This window comes from Callithrix jacchus, chromosome 11 (genome assembly GCF_049354715.1).
Source record: "Callithrix jacchus isolate 240 chromosome 11, calJac240_pri, whole genome shotgun sequence".
NCBI classification, from domain to species: Eukaryota; Metazoa; Chordata; class Mammalia; order Primates; family Cebidae; genus Callithrix; species Callithrix jacchus.
Genome location: NC_133512.1, coordinates 97,826,608 through 97,839,191, shown reverse-complemented (window position 1 = coordinate 97,839,191; position 12,584 = coordinate 97,826,608). Strand labels below are relative to the sequence as shown.

The 12,584-nt window shown below is 55.5% G+C and overlaps 1 protein-coding gene across 11 annotated transcripts in view; it reads left to right on the top strand.

The window, feature by feature from the left end:
• The window catches only part of LOC100895615 (uncharacterized), a 33,171-nt gene extending 20,922 nt beyond the window's left edge, over positions 1-12,249 (top strand). For 3 of the 11 annotated variants that reach the window (XM_054237567.2, XM_078343489.1, XM_078343488.1), the window contains exons 3-4: positions 6,693-7,597; positions 9,888-12,249. In XM_054237567.2, coding sequence (XP_054093542.1) covers positions 6,721-7,332 — 612 coding nt within the window. In that variant the 5' untranslated portion in view covers positions 6,693-6,720 and the 3' untranslated portion in view covers positions 7,333-7,597; positions 9,888-12,249. Of the gene's footprint in view, positions 1-4,376; positions 5,087-6,692; positions 7,598-7,743; positions 8,235-9,887 lie in introns of those variants that run through there. The other 8 variants (XM_035254404.3, XM_078343491.1, XM_035254403.3 and 5 more) reach the window with 8 other exon arrangements.
• The last annotated feature ends 335 nt before the right edge of the window (positions 12,250-12,584 follow it).

The window sequence follows — 12,584 nt, the reverse complement described above, 5'->3', positions numbered from 1 at the left end:
CTGGCATTGATTCACTAAACAAGCCTGCAGTGGGTCAGGCATCATGCTGGGATGCTACCCAAGACAACCCCTACTTTTGAGACGCTCAAGGACGTTCATGGAAAATCATTTTGTTACACACAGGGCTTGGGACCATCTATATGTTCAATTCTTTAAAAAAACAGTTCCTATTTCCAGCTGTCTTAGCAAGACTTTCTAATTCATTATCTCTTTTAATCTCACTATGAGTCAGGCATGGCAGTAACACATGGGAAAGGAGGGTGGGAGTGGGGTAATGTGACTTGTCCACGAGGTCCTGTTGCAAATTGACAGCAGATCTCAGGCCTCCTGTTAGGCCAAGCTGCTTCTCCTGTCACATCGCAGCCTTCTGCAAGGATGGGGTGGCACTGTCAACCTGTTTTCATTTTCTTTCCTTTAAAAACGATAAACCTGGGTCAGAGAATGTTTAGGAAGAGGCATTGTCATTAAGTCCAAGACAGAGGTCAGATTTGTTATCCTCGTGGTTTACAATCCAGAATACTCTGGAGCGTGCAAAGGGAACAGAAAACAGCCATGGGTAAATCAAGACTTTAAAGATTTCTGTGGGGTCTATGGCCAGGTAAGTGCAGACCTTTGAAGCCTGTCCAAGGCCAGGTAAGTGCAGCTCTGCAGTGGGGATCTGTGGCCACGTGGCCACAGATGTGGAAACATCCCGCAGATGTAGCCTGCTGCTTTGTTCAGGTGGTGCAGTGGCTGGCATGGGGAGCCAGGTGAGTGGTGTTGGGGCTTCTGGAACCAGCTTGGTGGTGTTGGGGCTTCTGGAACTGCCTGCATCATCCTTGGATTTCTTTGTTAGGAGCAAGGCTGGAGCTAAGAAAAATGGTATAGGTTCTTGAAAAATGGTTGTTTTTTTGGCAAGGGACAGGAGCTTCAAGTTGTCCGGTAAGGCTGTCAGCCTCATTAATATCCCATTTTACAGATAGGAAAATAAAATTTAAACAGAATGGCTTCCTCCAACACCCACAGCTCTAAGTAGCAAACTCTTTGGGAGGGTTTGGTGTCCCACTGCCCAGCCCCAGGGGAGCTGCCTGACGGAAGGTAGACTGCAGTGACCAGAAGCTGCCACTCAGCCCTGAGATAGCACAGGCCGAGGGAGAGGGCAGACCCCTCGGGGACTTGGCAGAGAGAAACTGGCGGGAGTGGGGGATGCCCCTGAAACCTTTTGCTATTAAATTTTAAATGGTTTGAATTTGGTAAAGAAACATCTTTGACCTTTTGGCAGGAGGAGGAATATTGGGGCCAAAAATAGTGTGTTCTGGTCTTCCTGGATCATGGCAGGGGCACTGAGAGAGGGAAATGAATGAACTCCCTTAGGCTAAAAAGAAAACAGCCTCTCTTGGGTTGCTTGGGTTTGAAGGAGGTGTCCTAGACAGGCTGTTCAACAAAGAACATTTCCTGATGATGACAGCACTCTCTATCTGCGCTGTCCATTCCATAGCCATTAGCCACATGTGGCTATTGAGTATTTAAATGTGGCTGGTGGGGCTGAGGAACTGAACTTTATTCAATTTTAATTAAATAGCCTCACAGGGCTACTGAACAGCACAGCCCCAGGGGTGACAGGATGAAGCTACTATTGATAAGAAGCTAGAAACATTGTTTCTTTTCCCTTCACTTTCTTCCCTCTGCTCACCATCCCGGTAAGAGCCAGACAGTTCTGGGGTTAAATTCTGGCTTTGTCATTTAAACCACAGGTCCTTGGACAAGTAACTTATGTAAAGTATATGGTATAGTGCCTGGCACACAGCAAGCACTCAGTAAATGGTAGCTATTGTTGTTTTAATAAACCTGAGTGGCTACTTGCAGAGCAATTGTGCCTATGGAAAGGGAAAGAAAGGGTTTTCCCTTGTTTAGCTTAACCCACATAAAGAATTAACCAACTCCAGTGTGAAGCAGGCCTGCTGCAAGTGTAAAGGTGTTTGAATTGATGTAGGCCAGCCCCACAGGAGGTGCTGGAGGATGTGGGGATCAGGGTCTGCAGCTGCCCCCAAGGAGGGACAGGGGTTGATCTGTTTGTCCCCCTGTTCAGGGTAACTACAGTGCAGGGTCTGGACAGAGTTCACCTGAGCTACAAGTCTACCCACATGGGAGCCATGGTCTGCTGTTTTCCAGGACGCCTTGGTAGCAGGCAGTCCAGGCCTTTGTTAGGGTCCAGAGGCCAGCTGCCACATGGACCTGTCAGGACTGGTGATTCCTGTGCCAGCAGCTGTGCTGCCTGTATGAGGAAGCATGAAGCATGGCTGTGTTTGCAGGTGTTTCCACACTGGCACTCTATTGTGCTCACCGCAGCACCTACCAATGGGGTGAGGGGAGACAGGGCAGGGGTGTATGTGCATGAAACTAGAGAAGTGAAGCCCAAACCACTGTGGCAGAGCAGAGAATAGCCTCCGTGAGCCCCTGGGCCTTGGCTTCCCCGCTGAGGCAGGGCAGGTTTGAGGTGGTATTTCCTGTGTCTGTGTGCACCCCCATCCCCTAGCTATGTTCTTTTCCTTTCTATTTTGGTTCATCTTACCTAGAAAATGCTGCTAAAAATATGGGAGACATCCTCAGGCATATTATTGATTTTGCTTTTGAAAATGTGGTCTTCACCAAGTGTCCCCATTTCTCTTATGGTCTGCAGAGGAGGTAAACGCTGGGTGCCTGGGCAGGTGACGGCAGGGGCTGGAGAGTGGAGGCGCGGGTAGGGTGGTCATCAGTGCCTGGGGTGCTGGTCTTGATGCAGGGGAATTCAACGTCTGTCTTGTGGACTCGTTTCTTTGTCTTCCCAGTATTCCCTTCCTGTGGTCTCTATTTTAAAATACCAAGTTTCTTGGGATGTGGAACTCCTCAAGTCCCACATCCAGCAGCGAGTGTCTCCAGGGGCAGTGAAGGGATGGGGTGGGGCCTGGGGTAGGAGTGGGTGCCCCAGAGGCCATGGGCAAGCTGGGTGGGGCCTGCTGGGACAGACTGGTCCTCCAAGTGAGCTGTGAAAGCAGGCAGGCCTGACCTCCGGGCCTGGTGTTGGGAGGAAGGGACTTATTTTACAGCGTAGGGGCTCCCCCCTGGAATTCTTCAGTTCCCAGGCTTCAGAAGGCACAGTGGGCACCTGCAGAGCTGCGGGGAGGACCCTCATGATATCGGGAGGCCTGAGTCTCCCAACGCCCTCCATCAGGGACAGTGCTGCCCCAACTGCCACATCCACTGCTGCAAGGATCCCTGCCTGGGCCTTGGGGCGAGAATCTCATTTCTCCACCTGGTAGCTACAGAGAGGCCACAGAGAAAAAAGCCTATTTAATGTTCTTCTACCTGTTGTGACTTTTAAAATCACTTTTCCTCTCAGGCCCCCGTTTCTTTGTCTGTCAAATGTACGCCCTCAGGCACTTTCTCACTGGGGTCAGGTTTTTATTTCCTTGTTGTCACACCCTATTTATGTCTGAGGGTCTCAGTCCCAGAGTGGTGCAAGCTGGGTCACAGTGCCTGTACCCATCTGGGCTCTGCTACTTAGAGCTGTGGGTGTTGGAGGAAGCCACTCTGTTTCCATTTTATTTTCCCATCTGTAAAATGGGATATTAATAATACCTGCACAAGCTAGGCTGCACCTGGTTATTGGAAGGTTCCCACGAGATCATACATGCAAAAGGGCTTTGTGCAAGGCGAAGTCATGTCCGAGTAGGGGCATGATCATTAAACGGCAGCTGGAAGCTGTAATTTGGCTCTGCCCTCTCATGCCAGCTGCTACTCCAGACGTTATAAGCTGCTCTTTTATGGGATATCTTTGGCTTGACTGTGGGCTCCGTTCCGAGGAGGTGGGATCAATCAGGGCCCGATGTCTTCTTCCTTTCCCTCTGGTCACTCTAGTGATATAACCCAGGCCACATAGTCAGGCGGACTCTGGGAAAACTGTTAGCGAGGGCAGCTCCCGGATTCGGCCCCTTTGACTGTTGTCTCCAGCCCTGAAACCCTCGCCCAGGGCCGCTCCGCCGCCGGCTCCTGCGCTCATCCCACTTCACCCAGGGAAAGGCCAGCGCCTCCGTCCGACCCTCTTTCCTGGTCGCTGTGGGCGGTTTGTGGGCCTGGCCTTGGGATTAGGGAAATAGGGATGGTGCTATAACGGCCGAATGTGGGCCTCGGGAAACCCTGAAACGGGAAATGTCTGGGTTGGCGAATCTAGGGGCTTGGGGAGACCCGCCCGTGGGATATTCAGGACCCGGAACCGGCCCCCGCACAGTCGCCGCTCCGGCCCGGGCGGGCGCAGAGCTCGCAGCCCCCTTTTCCGCCAGCCGGGCTGCCGGCGAGTTAGACCTCCCAGCCTCACGGGGCTGCTGTGCGGCTGCGGCGACGCCGGCGACTGCGGCGCTGCGGCGGAGACGAAGGGCTGGGGAGGCGGCGCCACGTGAGTCCGCGCGGGGCCGCGCTGGGGCCGTGCTGGGGCCGCGGCTGGAGGTTACCGTATTTACCGAGGCCGGAGGCAGACCCTTGGGGGCGGGTCACTGCGGGCGCGCTACCGTATTTGTCCGGAGCCGCGCAGGTCCTTTCCGGGAGTGCGAGCGCCGCGACTTAATTACGTATTTATCCAGGATTGCGTGGTTCCGCGGGGGGAGCTGCGGCCGCGGGGAGTGGGCTGCATTCATTCCCTCTGGGAGCTGGGGCTTGCAGCCTGGCGGGGTGGGTTGCGGCAGCAGGGTGGAGGCCTACGTATTTTCGTGGGGGTGGGGTTGCGACGCAGAGTTTACCATATTTCTCTGGGGTTGCTGCGGCCGCCGAAGTTGGCAAGGTTGTGCGTAGGGTCGGGTGGGGTGGGGTCAGCTCTTCTGATTAATGCAGCTATTTGATAAGAGCAACGTCGCGGGAGGCTTGCCGTCTTTATGGGGGCGGGGAGAAGGGGCGCGGGAGTCGCTGCGGGAGAGTTACCGTATTTGCGTTGAGCAGCGCAGACTGTAGAGCAAAGAGCTGCCACCGGAGACCGGAGGAGCAGGGGCTCAGCTGGGCTGTGAGTGTGGCATGGGATGGAAGAACTTGGGGGAGAGACTGGGGGCCTCTCGGCATGCAGGCGGGGCCTCGGTCAGAGGTACAGCAGGGAAGATTGAGGAGGCTGCCCAGTGACAGGGCCAGGCTGAGATTGGCCAAGGGGACTTTGATGATCTGTCTTTGCAGATGTCAGTGCAGCTGCCTGTGGAAAAGATTTGTGGGTGGGGTCTTTTGCAAGTAGGACTTGTCTCCTTCCCCAGGGTATCAGTTCCACCCTGGCCTCGAGGGTAGGGAAAACAGGGGAGGTGGCCCTGAGACCCCACTCTGCAGATAGGTTGACTGAGGCTGTAAGTGAAGATAGGCCTTCGGGGAGGTCCAGTGGAACATCCAGCCGGCCTCCCTGATGGGGTTGGGGAGAACGGATGAAGCAGGCCTCAGGGCCCTGCAGGAGCCCAATTTTTGGGGGGTCATGGGAGTGGTAGCAGTAGACTCCTGGCCCCCACAGGAGAAGTGGCCCTTTGGAGTGCATGGCTCTGTGACCTGGGATGGTGGCAGTGGGGTGTGTGTGTGTGTGTGTGCCCCCACAGGAGAAGTGGCCCTTTGGAGTGCATGGCTCTGTGACCTGGGATGGTGGCAGTGGGGTGTGTGCGTGTGTGTATGTGTGTGTGTGTGCGTGTGTGTGTGTTTTGGGGAGTGTTTAGTTGTTGAGCAGCTAGTACATTGAATAGAGCTTTCAACAGTGAGGCAGGAGACTTAAGGCCTAGTCCAGGCTCACCTTGCTCTGTGACCTTGGCAAGTATGTTGACCTCACTGAGCCTCGGTTTCCCCATCTTCAAGTGGGGCTCCATAACTCTGTTCTGCCTCTTTTTCGGGGCTTTTATGAGGACAATGGGAAACAATTTAAGAGGAATCTTAGAAGAACCAGCATGAAGTGAGCCGGGTTTGGGGCCTGGCTTTGCTCTGAGGATACCAGGAGGAATCATGCTGAGACCAGTCCCCCTGGGAGCTCACACCTGCTTCAATGACTTGGAAACCTTTTGAACACATGCCTCGTTTTGATAAACAAAGAGCTGCTGCCTTTAATGTTTGACTGAGGTCACTTTCGGGTTTACAGGGTTGTGTTTTTGTTTCTAGTTTGAAGCTTCGCAAAAATATCTTTAAATCACCGATAGTCCCACCCTTCTCTCCAAGTTTGGGATGCACTTACCTACCTCCCCCGTCCTTGAGAATCTGGTTGAGGGATAAGAGATATTTAGAGGAAGGTAACTGAAAATCCTAGGATTCCCCGAATATTACGCATCGGCATCTATCCAGTGTTTCGTGTGGCTGGCGTGGTGCTTGATGCTGGGGTTAAAAGAAGGCAGCTCTGTCCTTAAGGTGCTGGGAGTTGGGGGTCAAAGGTGACATGACTGACTATTGTGCAGCGGGTTGAGTGAGGGCCACAGGGTTGTGTCACACGGTGTAAGACTGGGATGGAAGGGTCGGGGAAGGCTTCCAGGAGGAGGTGCCCTTGAGAAGGGCCTGGAAGGAGTATAGGCTGTGAGTAAAGGGCAATGGAGGAAAAACACCGATTCCCAGCAGGGGAACTTGAGCTTGAACAAAACGGGGCAAAAGGTGAAGTTGTGGGAGACAAGTGTCCCCCGCCAGGCTGGGGGTTGGCTAACCCTCGGGTCCCTCAACCCTTCTCTCCGCTTCTGTCTCCCTAGGGACTGGTGATTGCAGCTGGAAGTGCCCATGACCGAGCTGGCGTCCTCCGGGGGCGGGTCCCCTGCCGGGGACGGGGAGGAGGGTCTAGGGGACGAGCGAGGCCTGGTCATCCACCACCCGGCGGAGGAGCAGCCCTACAGCTGCCCACTGTGCGGCCAGACCTTCTCGCAGCAGCCCAGCCTAGTGCGGCACCAGAAGGCGCACGCCGGGGCGGGCCGCGCGGCCGCCTTCGTGTGCCCCGAGTGTGGCAAGGCCTTCAGCGTCAAGCACAACCTCGAGGTGCACCAGCGCACGCACACCGGAGAGCGGCCCTTCCCCTGCCCCGAGTGCGGCCGCTGCTTCAGCCTCAAGCAGAACCTGCTCACGCACCAGCGCATCCACAGCGGCGAGAAGCCGCACCAGTGCGCCCAGTGCGGCCGCTGCTTCCGCGAGCCGCGCTTCCTGCTCAACCACCAGCGCACCCACGCGCGCATGCCCGCGCCGCACCCACGCCGCCCCGGCGTCTTTGGGGAGCGGCGGCCCTACTTCTGCCCCCGCTGCGGCAAGAGCTTCGCGCGCGAGGGCTCGCTCAAGACCCACCAGCGCAGCCACGGCCACGGGCCGGAGGGCCAGGCCTCGCACTTAGGCCGCGTGCTATGATGCGTCCAGAGCCTGCTGCCGACTGCTGCTTCCTGTCCCTCACGTGCGTCCCCGACCCCTGGAGATGGTCCTGGGCTGCAGCCCCCTCTCTGGATGGGATCCTGGTGCAGGGGCAGGGCTGGCTTGGGCTCTTGATGGTGTGGGCCGCCCCTAGGCTCCGGCCGCCCCCTTGCGTTCCTCCCTCGGGACCCTCCAGCTGGCTGCACTCAGCTGCTTCGGGCTCCTGCCATGGTTCTCCTTCCCTGGCCCATCCGGCCTAGAGCAGGTGAGACCTGCGGGGGCTGGCCAGAGTCCCTTTCAGGGCTGGTTGTGGGGTGAGGTGGTGTTGATCCTTGAGGGCAGGTGGAGTTATGGGGGCACCGGTCTGTAGGTCTCTCTGTAATGAGCTGCTTACTGGATCTTCATCCCCAGAATGTCAGAGTTGAAGGAAACTTGGAGAGGGCCACTTTCCACAATCCCCACGCCCACCCTCCGCCCCCAGGCCTCCTGGCTCCTGTCCACACTCTCTGCTGTCCTTGAGATGTCATTTCACTTCATGTCTCAGTTTGCTCATCTGTAAGGTGCGGATATAGATGAGGGGCGCCTCTTCGCTGGGATGTTAGGATTGTAATTGCAGCTATTGGATGAGAGAGGATGAGGTCACTGTTGCACAGAGCCTTAGTGGATTCTGCCACTCCATGTGCCACTGACTGCCCCGCGCTGGGCTCTCCCAGAGACAGATGAGGACCGCAGGCCGTGTCACTGGCTGTTCACACTTGGTGTGTGATGTGGACGATAGTTGGGGCCAGCCTACAAAGCGCTCTGGCAAAAGACGGAGGATGGTGACTGGCTTCTCTGTGTCACCCAGGGGAGTTTGATGGCTTTGAACCAGGTCTTGGGGACAAATAAAATTGTTCTAGGAAGAGCAATTGTGTAGAAGGGTGTTTTTTGTGGGGGGTTCCTGATAGTTTGGTGAGTGACTCCAGGTGTCCTAAGGGGAGGTTTGCCCTACAAAGACTTCATGGTCAGGGGGCAAGAATACTGAGGTTTTTTTATTTTTATTTTTTTGAGATGGAGTCTCGCTTTGTTGCCCAGGCTGGAGTGCAATGGCACAATCTCGGCTCACTGCAACCTCCACCTCCTGGGTTCAAGCAGTTCTCCTGCTTCAGCCTCCAGAGTAGCTGGGACTACAGGGGTGTGCCATCACTCCTGGCTAATTTTTGTATTTTTAGTAGAGACGGGGTTTCACCATATTGGCCAGGCTGGTGTCAAACTCCTAACCTTGTGATCCGCCCACCTTGGCCTCCGAAAGTGCTGGGATTACAGGCGTGAGCCACTGCACCTGGCCTGGGACACTGAGATTTTTTTTTTTTTTAGACGGAGTTTTACTCTTGTTACCCAGGCTGGAGTGCAATGGCGCGATCTCGGCTCACCGCAGCCTCCGCCTCCTGGGTTCAGGCAATTCTCCTGCCTCAGCCTCCCGAGTAGCTGGGATTACAGACGTGCGCCACCACGCCCAGCTAATTTTTGTATTTTTAGTAGAGTCAGGGTTTCACCATGTTGACCAGGATGGTCTCAATCTCTTGACCTCGTGATCCTCCCGCCTCGGCCTCCCAAAGTGCTGGGATTACAGGCCTGAGCCACTGCGCCCGGCTGACACTGAGATTTTTAATGAGATGAGTGCTCTGATCTCAGACTTATACTTTAGAAGGAGAACCAGAGGCATTGTGAGGGCAGACTGACGTGGGAAGAGCTAGAGCCTCGAGATGCTTGGGTCATCTGGGCAAGAGAACATGAGGCCCCCAGCTAAGAGCCCTGGCCAAGGTCTGGTAGTGAGAAAGGGGGCGGCCAGGACTCTGCTCCAGGATCTCTGCTTCCAAGCTGGCGCTCAGAGGCATTGGTCTCTTCAGCCTTTTGGCAGATGAGGAAGCAGGTTTGCCAAGCTTGCCTACACCACAGTTGGTACTTAGTGGTACAATGGGTGGATCCCAGGACCTTTTAGCTCCACTGCTGAAACATGGGCGATGGAGCTGGGAGGATGTGGGGCCATGTGATAGGAGCTGGGGCAGGGGGTTTGGGTTGATAAGGGTGTTTGGAGGGGACATGGCATCCTTGGGAGTGGTTTGGGAGGAAGGGAGCTGGGGCTTCGGGGGACCTGCACTCTCAGAGCCTAACCCATGTTCAGTCCTGTACCGAGTGCTGGAGACTCGTCCCTCCCCACTACCCCTCTGCCCTTCCTCAGTGCTGTGTGGCTGTGGCTCCTGGGAGGCTGTTTTTCTTTGCCTACCACTTCCAGGTGCTGTAGACTAGCACTGATGCAAAGATGAAGAAATTAAACAGGGGCTGGGGACACCTGGAGTCAGTCACCAAAATGCCCCGAACCCAAGGTGTGTCATCTGTAAATGGGATTAATAATCCTTGCAGTGCTTAGTGACGGACAAAGAGGATTAATTCAAACCCTAGGACAGACTCAGGGTAGGCCAGCTGATCATTCCCTCCTAGCCCCATAGGGGTGGCTGGGCAGGGCCATGTGGTGGCACCACACCTGATCCTGATGTCTTTGTTTCTGTGGACAGATGCGGAGTGGGAGGACCTTATGACCAGTAGATGCAGGGCCCATCTGGACATGGAGACCAGGAATGGGGTTCCACGGGGGCCTGGCTGGCACTGCACCCCCGCATGAGGACACATCCACTAAGAAGACCTGCTTGGAGGGCTGCCCTGTGGTGACCAGTGGAGGTGACTGGTTGGAGCCTGGAATTGGAGGCAGATCCCAAGCTCTGGTGGACAAACTCCCCAGGCCTGGTGGGAGCCACATCTGGGGCCGACCTCATCCTGGCTGCCTGGCCACAGGCCACTCTCTGCCACTGGTGGTAGTTCGACGGCTGTGTGGAGAGCTGGCTTCTCTGTTCCTGCCTGGCCCGCCACTTGGCTAGAGTTCAGAGACGGGAAGTGACTGGTCTAAGCTGACACAGCAAGTTGGTGGCAGATGTGGTTCTAGAGGCAAAACCTGCCGGATGTAAAGGAAACCTGCAGCTTCCTTTTCCTTTCTGAGCAGGGCTTCTTAGCCCTCTGGGGACACGAAGCCCTTGGAAAATCTGAGGAAGGTTACGGACCTTCTCTTGAAAAACAGACAACTCACGTAGACTCAAAAACCCTAAGCAATTTCAGGAGCCACGGACTCCCTGAATGAAACCCACCCCTGGACTCCAGGCTAAGACTCTCAGCCCCAGGGGCTTCACCTGCTGCCCGTTCATTACCTGTCACACACTAAGCCCCGAGTCAAGGCCACTGTGCAAGTAGTGCCCCTCGCTCCCCTGACCAAGCCTCCTTCTCTTGTTCAGGAATAGAGAATTCCAAGGAGGGGACCTTTGTAGTCAGTCCCTTCTCCCAGACCTAGCGAGTGATGCATCAGGTTTCTGGAACCTCATTTCCCTTCCGTAGATGTTGGCAGAGGTCCCCTGGGCTAGATTTTTTTCTCTGATTTTTTGTTTCTTGTTCTGCCTGACTGGTCACTGGCTTCCACAAAGGAGCCCTTTGCTCCTTGCTGGGCTCTGATTTCATTGTGTGGTCTCAGGGGAAGCTGGACTGCTGTGGACGCCTGTGGGAGCTTCAATTTGGTCTGAGTCTATCCCAGGAAGAAAGAATCCTGCTTCCACCAACCAAGCCCAGTCAGCGGTGCCTCCCACCTAGCTAAGTGTTCAGCCCAGCGGGCTGGGGAGGAAGAGGATGAGGGTCTCACTCCTGGTCCCTGTAGCTCTGGGCAGGGGGAGAGGTCGGTAGAGGAGCTTTCTGTGTGTTCTCTGAGTGTGCAGCAGTGCAGTTGAAGGGAACAGGGCCCAGGCTGGCAGCAGGGCAAGGACACCTCCCATCTTCATAACTTAACTGGTCAGCCTGGAATCCACAGCTCTCTTTTTTTTTTTTTTGAGATGGAGTTACGCTCTTATTGCCCAGGCTGGAGTGCAATGGCGCGATCTCAGCTCACCACAACCTCCGCCTCCTGGGGAACCCACAAGTTCTCACCTGCTTCCCCAGAAAAGGCGAAACTGACCAGGGCTGGGATGGGTTTGGGTCAAGGTGGTTGGAGGGCAGCCTGTGGATTCCTGCCCTGGAGTCTTGTTGTCTTTGATGCACTTTGGGTCATTTGTTCTTACCTCCTACTGTATGCCTCGCCCTGGGATAGTACAGGGCTTGGGGGGGATCCCAGCCCCGGCAGCTTCCACTCTGGCTCTGATCCTTGGCCAACCCAGAGGAAGCCTCCACACACCCCTTCTCTGCTAATGGTGCAGTTTGTGTCCCCCTCTGCCCGTCACTGTGCTGCGCTCATTCCTGCCTCTGTGCCTTCCCTATATTGCTCGAACATGACCCCTTTCCCCTCCTCTACCCTACTAAGCCCTTCTGATCCAGAGGGCCTGGTTTCCCAAACCACCCAGCCCACATTCCTCCTTCCCTGTCGAACAGGTCCTGTGTGAGCTCCCACCCCGCAACCGCGTGCTGCGCCACTGAATGCTCCAGTCTCTGTGTGTGTCTTGAGCCCCCAACAAGACAGTGAGCTCCCTGAGGGCAAGGGACTGTCATTTCCTCTTGAGCCCTACCAAAGTCTAGCACAGGGTTGGGCTCCTAACTCTCAGGAAACACTTGTCAGCTGACTGGTGCCTCCAGTGCTGGAGCTTGTAGGGTGGACGGTAATGGGCAGTGCGTGTGGGGAGAGGCTGTGTGAGTTCACTCGAGGGTGCCTTTTACTGGGCTGTGGGCTGGCTCCCCTGAGTCAAAAGTGGATGTTGGAGGCCTCAAGCTCTTACCTCCTTGGGGCGGTGGGAGCAGCAGGGACCCCCTGGTCTGCAGGACTGCACGGAAGTGGTTGTCCAGAGTGGACGTTTCTACAGGTTGTTGACACCTGTGGGAGCTGACCGAGTTGAATAAATGTTTCTGACATCAGCTGGTGTAAGGAGTGGTCATTTGGGGCTTAGTGGGGAGCAGGGTGGTGGCCTCTATTTCTGCCTTCATCATCTCTTGAAGAATTATGCTTCAAGATTACCTAGTGGCCAAAGCCTCGAAGACATATGTCAAAGCCACAGTGATGAGCTAATGTTGGCTTCCGGCCCCTATAGTGACTGCTCTTCGCATCTGACTAACAGATATAGAAGCTGCAGTCCCTGCTGCCTGCTCAGCCCATGGTGCGGCCAGACTTGCGGAGAAGCTTCGAGAGGGTTCCCTCAGTGCCCTAGCAGTGGGCAGCTAAGAGTGCTGGAGTCAGAGACTGGACCCCCATG